Source organism: Hevea brasiliensis, chromosome 14, assembly GCF_030052815.1.
Source record: "Hevea brasiliensis isolate MT/VB/25A 57/8 chromosome 14, ASM3005281v1, whole genome shotgun sequence".
NCBI lineage: Eukaryota > Viridiplantae > Streptophyta > Magnoliopsida > Malpighiales > Euphorbiaceae > Hevea > Hevea brasiliensis.
Window position 1 is genome coordinate 5,478,348 of NC_079506.1, and position 18,661 is coordinate 5,497,008.

General features: G+C 25.7%; 2 protein-coding genes across 2 annotated transcripts; both read left to right on the forward strand.

Moving 5' to 3' along the window:
- The first annotated feature begins 2,416 nt into the window (after positions 1-2,416).
- On the forward strand, positions 2,417-5,394 carry LOC131172527 (polygalacturonase-like). Its single transcript, XM_058133489.1, has 10 exons — positions 2,417-2,677; positions 2,789-2,891; positions 3,241-3,269; positions 3,437-3,604; positions 3,711-3,731; positions 3,815-4,022; positions 4,159-4,240; positions 4,411-4,519; positions 4,972-5,088; positions 5,176-5,394. The coding sequence occupies exons 1-10, from the start codon at positions 2,417-2,419 to the stop codon at positions 5,392-5,394; spliced, it is 1,317 nt and encodes a 438-aa protein (XP_057989472.1).
- Positions 5,395-14,653: 9,259 nt separating this feature from the next.
- Positions 14,654-17,636, forward strand: LOC110652512 (polygalacturonase-like). Its single transcript, XM_058133496.1, has 10 exons — positions 14,654-14,914; positions 15,026-15,128; positions 15,478-15,506; positions 15,673-15,840; positions 15,944-15,964; positions 16,049-16,256; positions 16,393-16,474; positions 16,653-16,761; positions 17,211-17,327; positions 17,418-17,636. The coding sequence occupies exons 1-10, from the start codon at positions 14,654-14,656 to the stop codon at positions 17,634-17,636; spliced, it is 1,317 nt and encodes a 438-aa protein (XP_057989479.1).
- The last annotated feature ends 1,025 nt before the right edge of the window (positions 17,637-18,661 follow it).

Genomic DNA, 18,661 nt, shown 5'->3' on the forward strand with positions numbered 1-18,661 from the left:
GCACCATATGACAGCCTGTAATGAAAGTTTGGCTTGATCTATCTATAAAAATTAAATATATATATAGATTTTACTTTCTGTAAATATATTTTTTTAAATTATTTTATTAATTTTAAGACATATATATGTATATATTTATTCTTATTAATTATAGTTCAATCATTTTTAAATGAAATATTTTTACCAATTATAATAAGTAATAAATCCTAAAATCTTAACTTTAATTGTATTTAATTATCTTAATCTCATTGTGTTTAAGTGACTTTATATAGAGTGTAGGTTGTGTCATAATATAAAATTTTTCACTAATAAATATAATATGTAATAACTTAATATTAATACAATTAATATTATTCAAATTTTGAAATTAAACGTTTTGGGTTAGTAAATTATCAATAATTAAATACTAAATATAATTATAGCAAATGTGTTTAAAAATATTCTACTAAAAGATTTTGATTTTTCTTCGAAGTAAACGTAAGTCTTGATTTACTGTTATTAACGTTTTCAAATTAAAAATTAGAGAATATAAATTTTATAATTAATAAAATTGATCAGTTACAATACATAATAACATAATAGGCTAAGTTTGATAATTTTTATATTAATTTATGATTAAAAATAATTAAATAAGATATTTTTTTTATTAATTGAGATATAAATTAATTAATTGGCTATAATTAAATCCAAATTAAACTAAAATATTTAACAACTATTCAAATTAAATTAATTAATACATGACAAAATGATAATTATATTTAATAATTAATACATTTCTATTATTTAAATTTAAAAATCAGATTAATTAAGAATTGTATTTAAAAATTAAATTACATAATAACTATATATTAAAATTATTTAGAAAATAGAAAAAAAAATTTAAATTGATCTTTTTATGAATTAAACTGAAATTAAAATTGCACTAAAACTAAAATTAGTGAAAACCTTGCAGTTTAGTTTAGAATCTCAAATTCTATGAATTAAAATTATTGATTTCAATTTTGAATTAGACCAGAATAAGATTCTACCTTGCCCTTTGGGCCTATTGGCCTTTCATAAGATACTCTAACCACATAAAATTTTATATAAAGCTTCATTTATTTTATGAAAAATAATTTATATTAAAAAATACTTTTTATGAAAAATTTTTTCTAAAAAAATACTATTTATGAAAATATTTTTTGTGATTTGATCGTAATATTAAATTAATGATATATATTTTTATTATATATATATATATAAATATATTTATATTTTAATAAAATTATCAAAATTTTACAAAATAAAAAAAAATGACTTCCTGAAAATTATTTTTTTAAAAAATAATTTAGATTTTTTTTTATTTAAAAAATATTTTCAATGAAATAACAGAACAGTAAATATATTTTTTTTTCCATTCCTTTTCAGTTTGAGGTCTATTGGGCTAGAAAGTAAACCATTAAAGTAAATTCACAATTCTTTTTATATAAATTTTCTTAGAGATAATAGCAAAAAAAAAAATCTAAAATTTATTATTTTTATAATTGTATTCTTTTTTTTTTTAACAATTACCTAAATTATTTACACTTAATTTCTTAATTTGAAATTAAACATTTTAACATGTCACAGAAATTTTTAAGTCGTTCGCAATTTTTTTTCCAAATTTGTATACATTTCATATTCTGACTTTTATTAGTAAAGTAATTATTGCTATATATGTGACCTAAATAGAAAGATGAATTTATAATAGAAAGTAACCCATAATACCATCTAATTTCAATTGAAGATAATGTAAATCTTTTATTTGATTTCACAACATTGAATTTCCTTTTTTGTTAATATTTCAGCATATATGATCATATAATTATCCAAATGAAAATGCATATTTAGTTTATGTTGATTCATGGATATGTACTCTACACCATGGTTTATACACATTAATTATTCACACCTTTGATTAAGTAATATTTGTCAAGCATATTAAGAAGATTATTTCAACATTAAACTTAAGATATAAATAGTGTATTTCACCATACAATCTTGAATATACGGTGGACATCATCTAAGCAAATATTTACTTAATACTAATTATAATTTTAAATAATGTGTCAACTGCTGATTGGATGGATACGAAGAACTTAACAAAATTTAGGTGTCTATTTAGTTAAGCATTAAAATTTAAATCTCATCAGATTTGCCATTTAAGGTAGTATATAACTATATATATCACTACATGCACGTTACATGGTAAACAAGCAATCATGGAAATTTTTCATTTTCAAGAAAAATTTTCTGCTTGTGCATGCATTTATATGTTCGTTTGTTGTGTTCAGCTCATGACAAAAATTCTTGACAACCCATAACTCCTATTGTACTAGCAACTTCACCATATCAACCTTTTGTTTGTTTCTTCTCCTTAGGTACAGTGGAAGACAAAATGCTCCCACAAAACCCACCAAAGCATTTGCTCTTTCTCTTCCTTGTGTTAACATTCTTTACTTACTGTTTTGGCACTTACCAAGAAAACCCACATGCTATTCTTGAACATGACAAGAAAATTAGCTCCAAGCCTGTGTTTTCTAGCTTTTCCAAGCTTGTTAGGCACGGAAACACTTCTACTACTGTAAGTTCATCAAACATAATACAGATCAATGTGGATGATTTTGGAGCTAAGGCTAATGGAACAGATGATAGTGAGGTATGAATTGATATGATCATTTAATGGTTAATTTTCTCTGATCATATTGAATCACATTTTAGCTCTTCCCGTAGGTGTAATATTAGATATTTTCTGTTTGGATTTTGTTAGGCATTCAAGAAAGCATGGGTCAAGGCTTGTTCTTCCAATGAAACTGCTAATATTGTTGTCCCTGAGAACAAGACTTATCTCCTTAAACCTGTGACATTTTCAGGTCCTTGTCAAGCTTGTTAGGCACAGAAGCACTTCTACTACTACAAGTTCATCAAATAAAGTAGTGATCAATGTGGATGATTTTGCAGCAAAGGCTGATGGAACAGATGATAGTGAGGTATGAATTACTATGATCATTTAGTGGTTAATCCCATTTCTTTAATTTCCTCTGATCATATTGAATTTGGACATTTTAACTAGCTCTTCTTGTGGGGGTAATATTGGATATTTTCTGTTGGGATTTTGTTAGGCATTCAACGAAGCATGGGACAAGGCTTGTTCTTCCAAACAAACTGCTACTATTGTTGTTCCAAACAGGATTTATCACCTTAAACCTATAACATTTTTAGGTCCTTGTCAATCTGATCTTATATTCCAGGTTAGTTAACACATATATCTCCCATGCATGTATGTGTGTGTGTGTGTGTGTGCATATATATATATATATATATATACACACACACACAATCACAACAATATAATACAAAAATAATGCTTAATTTTGCTTACATATATATGCATAATTTTTTTTTCTTGACATTCCAGATTTATGGAACAATAAAAGCTTCTAATAAAATGAGTGAGTATGAAGATGATAGAAGACATTGGATTGTATTTGATAATGTAAACAATCTCAAAGTTCAAGGTGGTGGCATTATCAATGGCAATGGCAGGATGTGGTGGGAAAACTCCTGCAAAATCAACAAAGACATGGTAATCAATTGATTGAATTAATCTTTAATTTCCTCAATTTTCACAACGATCAAAATTTGCAAATAATCATGGCTTTTTTTTTTTTTCCTTTTCCATTTCTTTCCAGCCCTGTAAAGTTGCACCCACTGTAAGTTCATGATTCTGCTCTTTTCTTTTTCAAGAAATGGCTTTTTTTTTCCTTAGTTTCATAAAAAAATTATTATTTTTCAGGCTGTCACTTTCAATGAGTCCAGGAATTTGATAGTATCCAATCTGTGGTTCAAAAATGCACAAAAGATGCATCTCAGATTTGAGAAATGTATTAATGTCAAGGCTATGAATCTCCTTGTGACTGCACCAGGGAACAGCCCTAACACTGATGGAATTCATGTCACTGGCACCCAAAGCATCAGAATAACAAACTCTGTCATAAGAACAGGTACATAAACTTATAAAAATTCCAAATAAATTCTTCAAAATTTCTTCTCAAAATATCATAATTTTCCCGAAGCAACTCAATCGAAATACCTGCAAGTATCATATAATTAACATTTGTTTAAATGTGTTTGTTGAAGGTGATGATTGTATATCAATAGTCAATGGGTCCAGATATGTTGAAGCCACAGATATTATATGTGGACCAGGACATGGAATAAGGTCTCTCTCTCTCCCTCTCTCTCTCTCTCTCTCTCTGTGCAATGTTCAACTATAGCTAGCCAACTTCATACCTAATCAATTTCTCCTCTGCACATGGTTATATGTAATTTTTCCCTATCTGATTTGACCCTAAATTTCTTTCTTTACTTTTTCTATGTTGTTGTTTTCAGTATTGGTAGCTTAGGAGCTGATAATTCAGAAGCTGAAGTTTCTAATGTGTTAGTCAATAGAGCAACATTTTCAGGAACCACTAATGGGGTCAGAATTAAGACTTGGCAGGTGAGACCCCTTTTTCTAAATACCCTTCTTTCAAAGTCCATGAATTAAATTAAGAAAATTAAGGTTCCCTAAATTATAGCCGCAAGTAGTGTTGTGATAAAAAAAAAAAAATCTAAATTTTTGCCAACCTTTGGTCTCTATGAATATAAGATACAAATATGTAACACTCATATATTTAATAGATGAACTTTGCCATACAGTGTCTTGAGTTTATAGTGAAGTAGATCTAGGCAAGAAAATTATCAAAACATATAGGAACTCAAAGAATTTGGCTGTTGTTTTCTGGGTTTGTACCAGTAATCCACTAGAGAATTGAAATAAAAGTTTTCTATTAAGATTTAAATTCGAGTTTGCAGATCCTTGAAAACAATTTTAATATTACTAAATTAAATCTCATTGGTTAAATTGATAGTCTTGTAAACAATGAAATATTTGATTTTCTTGATTTGCAGGGAGGGTCTGGATATGCAAAAGACATAGTATTTGAAAATCTTATAATGAAAAATGTGACCAATCCTATAATTATCGATCAAAACTATTGTGATCAAGATGATCCATGCAAAGAGCAGGTACTTAACAATTTTTTTTTTTCATTTTTCAAAAAAAAAAAAAAAACCCATAACAGCATTTTTTTTCCTTGTTCTAATTAATGGCAGAAATCAGCTGTGCAAGTAAGCAATGTAATGTACAGGAACATACAAGGAACAAGTGCTTCAGAAGTAGCCATGAAATTTGATTGCAGCAAGACCTTCCCTTGCCAAGGAATTCTGTTGCAGGATATCATTCTTGGACTTGAAGAAGATGAACTTGCTAAAGCTTATTGTGTTAATGTTAAATTGACGGACATGGGGAAAGTTTCTCCTCAGTGCTATTGAATATATGACAAATTATTAACAATTTTCTGCTTTGTTTTTAGTCTTAATTTTACAGTTTTATGCCATAGAGAAATAACACAGAATAGAACTAACTTGTTCCAATTTAAATCAATATTTTCAAAAAAAAAATTAACTATTAAATTAGCTCAAATTAAATTAAACTGAAATTAAAATTAAACCAAAAATGAAATTAATGTAAACATTGCAGTCTAATTTAGAATCCCAATTTCTATGAATTAACAGTGTTGATTTCAATTCTGAATCAGAAATCCCTGGAGTAATCAATGTAACAAGACTCAAGGACTGTGCTGGGCTCAATCAACCCTTTTTCCCATTGGGCCTAAGAAAATAAACCAATAAACCTATAAATTTACTATTTATATCACCAATTTCTTTTTATATAATTTTTCTGGGTATAATGGGAAAAAAAACCCAAATTTTATTATTTTTATAATTATATCCTGTTTTTTTTTTCTTTTAACAATAGTACCCTGAACTATTTACACTTTCTTAATTTGAGATTAAAATCTTTTAGTTTGCAATTTTTTTTTTCAAAATTGTATACATGACTTTATTAATTAAGTAATTATCATCATCTAACCAAACTAGAAAGATTAATTTATATGAAAAATCAACCCATGATGCCATCTAATTTCAATTATAGATAATGTAAAATTCTTTTATTTAATTTCATAACATTGAATTTCCTTTTTTGTTAATATTTCAGTATATGATCATATAATTATCCAAATGTAAATATATATTTAGTTTATGTTGGATTCATGGATATTCTGTACTCTAAACCAAATTAATTTGATCACACCTGGGCTCTTTCATGATTTATACACATTAATTTCAGATATAAAATGCTTATCTTTTCTATAATATAATCCATGAAAGGAAAACATTGGATTTTCAAAAAATCATTTATTACTTTTAGTATTTAAAAAAATATCAAAACGTAAAATAAATAATTCGTCACCAATAACATATATTAGCAACAATAATCTATCGCTAATCTATTTTAGTTCATCACTAATTAGTATATTTTAGCGACAAAAAGGTATATCGTTAATAACTTTATTAATGAGAGGCTTTTCATACATTATCATCGCTAATTACTTTTAGGGATGGATATTTATTGCTAAATTCTTAATAATTTTAGGTTTAAATATATACTATATTGTTGCTAATAATTTTTAGAGATGAAATATCAGTCACTAAATTTTTAATAATTTTAATTTTTAATATTATAATTACAATAATTAATATAAATTAAAATTTAAATATTATTTTAATAATACTTCTACTTATACTGAAAAAATATATTATAATTCTTAATATAATAATTCTATAATGTTAACCCTATAAGTATTATTAATTCATTAAAAATTATTTAATTTATTTTAATAAAATTTATAAAAAATTAAACACTAAATATTACTCACTCATTTATTTTTTTAATTATTTTAAATATTTGCAAACATATAATATTAAATTTTATTTAATTTTGAAAAAATATTATAATTATATATGTGTTAAAAAAAATAATTATTTAATTAGCATAAATTACAAAATTACTATTTAAAAATTAAATATTTAATTAAATAAAAATTTACATTTATATCAATAGATATGAAATTCTTATCCTATTCAATGACAATTATTTTACTTGTTACAGATTTCTAGACTTTTAAAAATTTATAGATATTAGTAATGGATAAACTTTAACTAAATATTAAAATCAATAATTTGAATTTTTAATCCAATTCAAGTAAAAGAATATTTTATTAGTCACAAATTTATATATATATTTTTTTTGAAAAAAAATATTGATATTAATAAAATATAACTTTAACCAAACTTTTTAGAATTTATTTTTATATATAAACAATTTTTCATTTATTTTATTTTCATTAAAATTAAAAATAAAATATTTTTTATTCTTAAATTATTTTTCAATATAATAAATTAAAAAAATAATTTTTAGTGAAAACTTTAATAAAATTATTATAACTTGTTTTGGTTTAGAAAATCATGTTGAATTTAACTTCTTTCTCATTTTCTTAAGGAACATGGACTTCGTAATATGAATCCAACTCAAACTGTGAAACTCCTGCAATATATAGACATAAAAGTGTTTCAGCAGATATAAGAAGACAGATTCCTCATCACTTTGACCAAAAACTACACAAATGAAGAGAAGAATGTCAAACAAAAGCAAGAAAATCGCCATCAGTTTCATAAACACCTTGTCTTTGCTCTTTGGATTCGCAGCTTTCTTCTCATGGGTATACTTCGGCCTGCGCATGGGTTCACGGCACCGGCCACTCCATCCAAACCCTATCATAGACCTTGGTCTCTTCTTGCTTGGGATTTCACTGGTTAAACACATTCTTTGCTGGTGTTTCCCTGGCATCAAGAAACTTGTCACCTACCTAGCCTCATTCCCTATGCTTGCAATCATCATTACAACTTTTGTGGTAATGGTTTTTGCATTGGTTGTGACCCACAAGGGAAACGGTAGAGAAATTCCAAGGGTCTCCTACTCCAAGCCTGACTTAGAAGACTACTCCAAGTCGTTGCGGAGGTACGTCGAAGGTATAACTCGCTGGCCACCCATTATACGTGCCTTGAGAGACTCTCCAATTTGCACCAACTATACTGATGACTACGATCATCTTAATCATTCAGTACGAAAGAATGTTAATTTGACTCCACTACAGGTAGTCGAGTCTTTCTCTGCAACTTCAAGTTAACAATACATATAATCTAACATTTAACAATATATATATAATCTTGTTTTTTCTTCTTCAGACGGGTTGCTGTGCGCGAGTACATCCCAGCTGCTATCATAAACCAGATAGCCGCCGGAAACATTTCTTGCCAGATCATTATCAAGAATCTATATGTGTCTTCTGCGATTCATGCAGGGCTGCAATTCTTGAAAACATGAAGATGGAGTGGAGACATATGGTTTTTACCAATAGTTTTATCTTCGTTTCCCTTATTATTGTCTATTCCTTCCGTTACTGCACCAGAAAGGAAAATACATCACATCTCCTACCCAAGTATTTTAAGATAGAGACACCTTACTATAACTAATTAGATGTGCACCAAAACAATTTATATTTAGCGGTTCATATAATTTTTTGTTGATATATATTACCAAAAGAGTGTTGAGCAGCTTATAAACTCTAAAAATAAATTGATTTATTTGTTTATAATAATTTTTAATCTTATAAATTTAATTTAATCTATCTTTTCATTTTAGTATTTATAAGCTAGTTTAGCCAATTATTTTATTATATTTTCTCATTTAATTTTTAAAATTTTATTATAAATCTCATTTAATAGCATTTTTAGTCATTTAAATAATAATTGTTTCACTACAAAAAATATTAAAAATAACTACAAAAATTACCGACTACAGAATTTCGTTGGTAAAAGTGGTGTCTAACATTAGGCAAAAAATTAAAAAAAATATAAAAAAAATAACGATACATTGTCATTGTTAATATTTAATGCTTTTGCTTTTTTAGTAGTAAGAAAAGAAAAATAGAAAATAAAATTTTAAAAATATACCTACGAAAATTTTTCGTCGGTAATTACCAATGAAAAGTTTTTCGTAGGTAATATTAAGAAAAAAATAGAGAAGAAAATTTCTAAAAAGCTAAAAAATTTTATCTACGATTTTTTTTCGTCGGTAATTACCAACGAAATGCTTTTCGTAGGTAATATTAAGGAGAAAATGGAGAAGAAAAAATCATCTTGAAAAAGCTTGAAAAAAAATTTTAGCTTTTTTTTTTTTTTACTGGTAAAACGCCTTTTAGCTACGAATTTTTTTTTAGGTAATTAACACTAAACGCTTTGTAATATTAAGGAGAAAATAGAAAATAATTTTTTTAAAAAATACCTACGACCTAAAATTTGTCGTCGATAATTACCAAACTAAAAGTTTTTCGTAGGTAATATTAAGACAAAATAGAAGAAAATTTCTTAAAAACTAAAATTTTTCATTGTAATTTACCATAAAAGCTTTTTAGGTAATATTAAGAAGAAAATAGGAAAAAATTAAAAAGTGAAAAGCTTTTCGTAAGTAATATTTAGGAGAAAATAGAGAAAAAATTCTAAAAAACAAAATACATTTTACCTACAAAAAGTATTTCGTCGATAATTATCAACGAAATACTTTTCGTAGGTAATATTAAGAAGAAAATAGGAAAAAAAAATTTTAAAAAGCTCAAAAAATTTTAGCTACGAATTATTTTCGTCGGTAATTACCAACAAAACAGTTTTTGTAGGTAATATTAAGGAGAAAATAGAAAATAAAATTAAAAAAATACCTAAAAAAAATCGTGTAATATTTACAAATAAAAGCTTTTAGAGGTAATATTTTGAAGAAAATAGAGAAAACAATTCTAAATAAATAAAAAAAATTTACCTACCAAAAGTATTTCATCAGTAATTAAACGAAATAATACTTTTTGTAATAAAAAAAAAAAAAAAAAAAAAAAAAATAAAAAAACTTAAAAAATTTTAGCTACGAATTGTTTTCATCGGTAATTACCAAAAAAACGATTTTCGTAGATAATATTAAGGAGAAATTGAAAATAAAAAAAAAAAAAAATACGAAATATATATATTTAGCCATTATTGGCCTGAAATCACAAAAATATGAAATTCCCACATCGTTTGAGAATAGATTGGAGGGTAGTTAGTTTGTGTATAAAAGGAGAATTACTCTCCAACATAAAGCAATTGTGGCATAGTCACATATATGGGGCCTACGTTGGGCCCCACTAGTAATTTTTTTTAAGTCAATTAAATCTTAAAAAATTATAAATTAAAATATTTAATATTTAATTTTAAAATTAAAAATTAAAAAAAATAAAAAATTAATTTGAAAATTTTAAATTAAATTAAATTTTAAATTTAATTTAATTTAAAATTTAATTTAAATTAAAAATTAAATTAAAAAGTAATGACTAAATTAAAAAATATTAAATAAAAATTAACTACGAAAATTTGTTTCGCTTAGTAATATCACGGATAATATCAAACGAAAAATTTTATCGGTAAATAGTCGGTAATTTACAAGAGTAAAATCTCCTACGAGATTACCTGCAAAAAAATTTAAATTTACCTACGAAATAATTCGTCGGTAAATTTAGCGACAAAATTTTTTTCATCGGTAAATTTAGCAACAACATTTTTTTCGTCGGTAAAAATTACCTACGCTAGTATTTGTGGATGAAAAAATTTCATCGGTAATTCGTCGGTAATTACTGATTACCTACAAAATTTCAGTATATTTGGTCGGTAATTTTCGTAGCTATTTTTTTAATTTCTTGTAGTGTTTTAAGTTATTTTTTACTAAACACATTAATTATTTATCAGTCACTTATAAGTAATTTAATTAAATAAGTCATTATTAAAATTTTCAAATATTTATAGGTTCAAATTAATTAATAAATATTAGGTACTTATAAGCTGATTTTCATAAGCAATATAACAGATTTCACATAAACACCTCCCTCAAGGAAGCTAATCATATATACTTAAATAGCAACTTAAATGCATAGAGACGAGTAGCTATTTTTATAGAGATTATATTAACAATCCACGGGAGAGGATGAAACAGTGTTCTCTACCAAGTCGAGCAAATGCAAGACAATTCTGCATCTAATATTACTTTATAGCATTGATACACTATAAAATAATCACATATAATATATATTATACCTTATAAGAAATATTTTATAGAATATGTTAAGAAATATATTTTTATCACTTTTCCCTGTAAATAGGGCCAAATATAGATGAAAAAGAGTTTATTTCTTTTAGACTTTTCTTTTTCCTCTTTCAACTGTATCTCCATCATACTACTACCTCCTTCTAACTTGAGGGTTAGAGGATTCTCACCAGGTGGATCTCTGATATTTTTTCTTTGCTTGCAAGTTTCTTACAGCTAAGACGAGGAGAGTGAGACCATGTTAGTGAAGCAACAGTTTCAGCCTTGATCAAGTATTCCTCTGAATTCATTCTTCGACTTATTGAAACATTAACACAACAAATGTATCATTTTCCATGTTTAGACAAGGAGAATTTAGAAGCCCCTCATTTTATATGGTGAAATCGTGATTTCATATAAACAGTTTATATAGAATGACAAATTAATTAGATATAGACAAATATTTAAAATGATTGAGTAATTATTTTTTTAAGACTCATTATCATATAATTATTATTTGATGGAACCCATTTATATATACTTGTCTATATTTCATTAGCTAGCCATTTCATATGGAGCATTTTACAAGAAATTATCGTTTTATTTTATAACTAGTTAAATACTTGTGTTATGCACAAGTTTGATAAAAATTATTTTTGATATTTATTTTAAATTTTAATATTTCACTTCTTATAAAAATCATTTCTAATATTTTTTTATATAATTTGATTATTAAAATTTATAACATTATTTTATCACTTTTTATAACCCATTTTTTACGAAAAAATAAATTAATTAACATATATAATTAAAGTATATCATTACTCATAAAAATAGTCAAATAAAAAATATTAAAAAATATGAAAGTAGCCAAGATAATTAATAACAGCTGAAAATAAATTTATTTCAATCATTAAACAATTTTAATTCAAAAAAGTTACACTACTAACTTTGGCATTTCCATTCAATAGCAATTAATGGCCATATATTACAAATCAATAATTTATATTTTGTTTCTTAATCATAAATATAACAAGTTGATTAAAGAAAAGTAAAAATATTAATAAAATAATATTAAAAAAAAAAAACAAAATTCATAATTAGCAAGTCAAACTCTTCTTAAGAGGCACCATATGACAGCCTGTAATGAAAGTTTGGCTTGATCTATCTATAAAAATTAAATATATATATAGATTTTACTTTCTGTAAATATTTTTTTTAAATTATTTTATTAATTTTAAGACATATATATGTATATATATATATTCTTATTAATTATACTTCAATCATTTTTAAATGAAATATTTTTACCAATTATAATAAGTAATAAATCCTAAAATCTTAACTTTACATTTATATATATGTAAGTTGTGTTTAGGTGACTTTATATAGAGTGTAGGTTGTGTCATAATATAAAATTTTTCACTAATAAATATAAATGTAATAAATTAATATTAATACAATTAATATTATTTAAATTTTGAAATTAAACATTTTGGGTTAGTAAATTATCAACAATTAAATATTAAATATAATTATAGTAAATGTGTTTAAAAATATTCTACTAAACGATCTTGATTTTTTTTTCAAAGTAAATATAAGTCTTAATTTACTGTCAATAACGTTTTCAAATTAAAAATTGGGGAATATAAATTTTATAATTAATAATATTGTTTTATTGATCAGTTACAATACATAATAACATAATAGGCTAAGTTTGATAATTTTTATATTAATTTATAATTAAAAATAATTAAATAAGATATTTTTTTATTAATTGAGATATAAATTAATTAATCGGCTATAATTAAATCCAAATTAAACTAAAATATTTAAAAACTATTCAAATTAAATTAATCAATACAGATACTAAATAATAATTATATTTAATAATTAATACATTTCTATTATTTAAATTTAAAAAACAAATTAATTAAGAATTATATTTAAAAATTAAATTACATAATAATTATATATTAAAATTATTTAGAAAATAGAAAAAAAAATTTTAAATTGATCTTTTATGAATTAAACTGAAATTAAAATTGCACTAAAACTAAAATTAGTGAAAACCTTGCAGTTTAGTTTAGAATCTCAAATTCTATGAATTAAAATTGTTGATTTCAGTTTTAAATTAGACCAGAATAAGATTGTACCTTGCCCTTTGAGCCTATTGGGCTTTCGTAAGATACTCTAACCACATAAAATTTCATATAAAGCTTCATTTATTTTATGAGAAATAATTTGTATTGAAAAATATTTTTTAAAAAAATATTATTCATGAAAATATTTTTAATTATTTGATTGTAATATTAAATTAATAATATATACTTATATTATATATATATAAGTAATTTTATATTGTAATAAAATTATCAAAGTTTGTAAAATAGAAAATGACTTTTTAAAAATTATTTTATGTAAAAATAATTTAAATTTTTTTTTACTAGAAAAATATTTTTAATGAAACAAATAGAGCAGTAAAAAAATTTTTTTTTCCATTCCTTTTCAGTTTGAGTTCCATTGGGCTAGAAAGTAAACCATTAAAGTAAATTCACAATTCTTTTTATATAAATTTTCTTAGAGATAATAGCCAAAAAAATAATCTCAAATTTATTATTTTTATAATTATATTCTTTTTTTTTTAACAATTACACCCTAAATGATATACAGTTAATTTCTTAATTTGAAATTAAACATTTTAACATGTCACAGAAATTTTTAAGTCGATCGCAATTTTTTTTTTCCAAATTTGTATACATTTCGTATTCTGACTTTTATTAGTCAAGTAATTATTGCTATATATGTGACCTAAATAGAAAGATGAATTTATATTAAAAAGTAACCCATAATACCATCTAATTTCAATTGAAGATAAGGTAAATCTTTTATTTGATTTCACAACATTGAATTTCCTTTTTTGTTAATATTTCAGCATATATGATCATATAATTATCCAAATGAAAATGCATATTTAGTTTATGTTGATTCATGGATATGTACTCTACACCATGGTTTATACACATTAATTATTCACAACTTTGATTAAGTAATATTTGTCAAGCATATTAAGAAGATTATTTCAACATTAAACTTAAGATATAAATAGTGTATTTCACCATACAATCTTGAATATATGGTGGACATCATCTAAGCAAATATTTACTTAATACTAATTATAATTTTAAATAATGTGTTAATTGCTGATTGAATGGATACGAAGAACTTAACAAAATTTAGGTGTCTATTTAGTTAAGTATTAAAATTTAAATCTCATCAGATTTGCCATTTAAGGTAGTATATAACTATATATATCACTAAATGCACGTTACATGGTAAACAAGCAATGATGGAAATTTTTCATTTTCAAGAAAAATTTTCTGCTTGTGCATGCATTTATATATTCGTTTGTTGTGTTCAGCTCATGACAAAAATTCTTGACAACCCATAACTCCTATTGTACTAGCAACTTCACCATATCAACCTTTTGTTTGTTTCTTCTCCTTAGGTATAGTGGAAGACAAAATGCTCCCACAAAACCCACCAAAGCATTTGCTCTTTCTCTTCCTTGTGTTAACATTCTTTACTTACTGTTTTGGCACTTACCAAGAAAACCCACATGCTATTCTTGAACATGACAAGAAAATTAGCTCCAAGCCTGTGTTTTCTAGCTTTTCCAAGCTTGTTAGGCACGGAAACACTTCTACTACTGTAAGTTCATCAAACATAATACAGATCAATGTGGATGATTTTGGAGCTAAGGCTAAAGGAACAGATGATAGTGAGGTATGAATTGATATGATCATTTAATGGTTAATTTTCTCTGATCATATTGAATCACATTTTAGCTCTTCCCGTAGGTGTAATATTAGATATTTTCTGTTTGGATTTTGTTAGGCATTCAAGAAAGCATGGGACAAGGCTTGTTCTTCCAATGAAATTGCTAATATTGTTGTCCCTGAGAACAAGACTTATCTCCTTAAGCCTGTGACATTTTCAGGTCCTTGTCAAGCTTGTTAGGCACAGAAGCACTTCTACTACTACAAGTTCATCAAATAAAGTAGTGATCAATGTGGATGATTTTGCAGCAAAGGCTGATGGAACAGACGATAGTGAGGTATGAATTACTATGATCATTTAGTGGTTAATCCCATTTCTTTAATTTCCTCTGATCATATTGAATTTGGACATTTTAATTAGCTCTTCTTGTGGGGGTAATATTGGATGTCTTCTGTTGGGATTTTGTTAGGCATTCAACAAAGCATGGGACAAGGCTTGTTCTTCCAAACAAACTGCTACTATTGTTGTTCCAAACAGGATTTATCACCTTAAACCTATCACATTTTTAGGTCCTTGTCAATCTGATCTTATATTCCAGGTTAGTTAACACATATATCTCCCATGCATGTATGTGTGTGTGTGTGTGTGTGTATATATATATATATATATATATACACACACACACAATCACAACAATATAATACAAAAATAATGCTTAATTTTGCTTACATATATATGCATAATTTGTTTTCTTGACATTCCAGATTTATGGAACAATAAAAGCTTCTAATAAAATGAGTGAGTATGAAGATGATAGAAGACATTGGATTGTATTTGATAATGTAAACAATCTCAAAGTTCAACGTGGTGGCATTATCAATGGCAATGGCAGGATGTGGTGGGAAAACTCCTGCAAAATCAACAAAGACATGGTAATCAATTGATTGAATTAATCTTTAATTTCCTCAATTTTCACAATGATCAAAATTTGCAAATAATCATGGCTTTTTTTTTTCCTTTTCCATTTCTTTCCAGCCCTGTAAAGTTGCACCCACTGTAAGTTCATGATTCTGCTCTTTTCTTTTTCAAGAAATGGCTTTTTTTTTTTCTTTAGTTTCATAAAAAATTATTATTTTTCAGGCTGTCACTTTCAATGAGTCCAGGATTTTGATAGTATCCAATCTGTGGTTCAAAAATGCACAAAAGATGCATCTCAGATTTGAGAAATGTATTAATGTCAAGGCTATGAATCTCCTTGTGACTGCACCAGGGAACAGCCCTAACACTGATGGAATTCATGTCACTGGCACCCAAAGCATCAGAATAACAAACTCTGTCATAAGAACAGGTACATAAACTTATAAAAATTCCAAATAAATTCTTCAAAATTTCTTCTCAAAATATCAAAATTTTCCCGAAGCAACTCAATCGAAATACCTGCAAGTATCATATAATTAACATTTGTTTAAATGTGTTTGTTGAAGGTGATGATTGTATATCAATAGTCAATGGGTCCAGATATGTTGAAGCCACAGATATTATATGTGGACCAGGACATGGAATAAGGTCTCTCTCTCCCTCTCTCTCTCTCTCTCTCTCTCTCTCTCTCTCTGCAATGTTCAACTATAGCTAGCCAACTTCATACCTAATCAATTTCTCCTCTGCACATGGTTATATGTAATTTTTCCTTATCTGATTTGACCCTAAATTTCTTTCTTTACTTTTTCTATGTTGTTGTTTTCAGTATTGGTAGCTTAGGAGCTGATAATTCAGAAGCTGAAGTTTCTAATGTGTTAGTCAATAGAGCAACATTTTCAGGAACCACTAATGGGGTCAGAATTAAGACTTGGCAGGTGAGACCCCTTTTTCTAAATACCCTTCTTTCAAAGTCCATGAATTAAATTCAGAAAATTAAGGTTCCCTAAATTATAGCCGCAAGTAGTGTTGTGATAAAAAAAAAATCTAAATTTTTGCCAACCTTTGGTCTCTATGAATATAAGATACAAACATGTAACACTCATATATTTAATAGATGAACCTTGCCATATGGTGTCTTGAGTTTATAGTGAAGTAGATCTAGGCAATAAAATCATAAAAACATATAGGAACTCAAAGAATTTGGCTGTTGTTTTCTGGGTTTGTACCAGTAATCCACTAGAGAATTGAAATAAAAGTTTTCTATTAAGATTTAAATTCGAGTTTGCAGATCCTTGAAAACAATTTTAATATTACTAAATTAAATCTCACTGGTTAAATTGATAGTCTTGTAAACCATGAAATATTTGATTTTCTTGATTTGCAGGGAGGGTCTGGATATGCAAAAGACATAGTATTTGAAAATCTTATAATGAAAAATGTGACCAATCCTATAATTATTGATCAAAACTATTGTGATCAAGATGATCCATGCAAAGAGCAGGTACTTAACAATTATTTTTTTTTTCATTTTTCAAAAAAAAAAAAAAAAACCCATAACAGCATTTTTTTTCCTTGTTCTAATTAATGGCAGAAATCAGCTGTGCAAGTAAGCAATGTAATGTACAGGAACATACAAGGAACAAGTGCTTCAGAAGTAGCCATGAAATTTGATTGCAGCAAGACCTTCCCTTGCCAAGGAATTCTGTTGCAGGATATCATTCTTGGACTTGAAGAAGATGAACTTGCTAAAGCTTCTTGTGTTAATGTTAAATTGACGGACATGGGGAAAGTTTCTCCTCAGTGCTATTGAATATATGACAAATTATTAACAATTTTCTGCTTTGTTTTTAGTCTTAATTTTACAGTTTTATGCCATAGAGAAATAACACAGAATAGAACTAACTTGTTCCAATTTAAATCAATATTTTCAAAAAAAAAATTAACTATTAAATTAGCTCAAATTAAATTAAACTGAAATTAAAATTAAACAAAAAATGAAATTAATTTAAACATTGCAGTCTAATTTAGAATCCCAATTTCTGTGAATTAACAGTGTTGATTTCAATTCTGAATCAGAAATCCCTGCAGTAATCAATGCGACAAGACTCAAGAACCGTGCCTTGGGCCTACTGGGCTTAATCAACCCTTTTTCCCATTGGGCCTGAGAAAATAAACCAATAAACCTATAAATTTATTATTTATATCACCAATTTATTTTTATATAATTTTTCTGGGGATAATGGCAAAAGAAAAAAAAAACTCAAATTTTATTATTTTTATAATTATATCCTGAATTTTTTTTTCTTTTAACAATAGTACCCTGAACTATTTACACTTTCTTAATTTGAGATTAAACATTGTGGCACATGTCACCCAGAAATCTTTTAGTTTGCAATTTTTTTTTTCAAATTTGTATACATGACTTTATTAATATGAAAAATCAACCCATGATGCCATCTAATTTCAATTATAGATAATGTAAAATTCTTTTATTTAATTTCATAACATTGAATTTCCTTTTTTGTTAATATTTCAGTATATGATCATATAATTATCCAAATTTAAATACATATTTAGTTTATGTTGGATTCATGGATATTCTGTACTCTAAACCAAATTAATTTGATCACACCTGGGCTCTTTCATGATTTATACACATTAATTTCAGATATAAAATACTTATCTTTTCTATAATATAATCTATGAAAGGAAAACATTGGATTTTCAAAAAACCATTTATTACTTTTAGTATTTAAAAAAATATCAAACGTAAAATAAATAATTCGTCACCAATAACATATATTAGCGATAATAATCTATCGCTAATCTATTTTA

What these genes read in the sequence shown, in the direction of transcription:
- LOC131172527 (XM_058133489.1), top strand. Translation starts at nt 2,417, where the DNA reads ATGCTCCCACAAAACCCACCAAAGCATTTGCTCTTTCTCTTCCTTGTG. An exon ending in AATCTGATCTTATATTCCAG is followed by an intron (nt 3,270 to 3,436) that starts GTTAGTTAACAC and finishes TTGACATTCCAG; the next exon opens with ATTTATGGAACAATAAAAGC. An exon ending in TCAGAATTAAGACTTGGCAG is followed by an intron (nt 4,520 to 4,971) that starts GTGAGACCCCTT and finishes CTTGATTTGCAG; the next exon opens with GGAGGGTCTGGATATGCAAA.
- LOC110652512 (XM_058133496.1), top strand. Translation starts at nt 14,654, where the DNA reads ATGCTCCCACAAAACCCACCAAAGCATTTGCTCTTTCTCTTCCTTGTG. An exon ending in GCAAAATCAACAAAGACATG is followed by an intron (nt 15,841 to 15,943) that starts GTAATCAATTGA and finishes ATTTCTTTCCAG; the next exon opens with CCCTGTAAAGTTGCACCCAC. An exon ending in TCAGAATTAAGACTTGGCAG is followed by an intron (nt 16,762 to 17,210) that starts GTGAGACCCCTT and finishes CTTGATTTGCAG; the next exon opens with GGAGGGTCTGGATATGCAAA.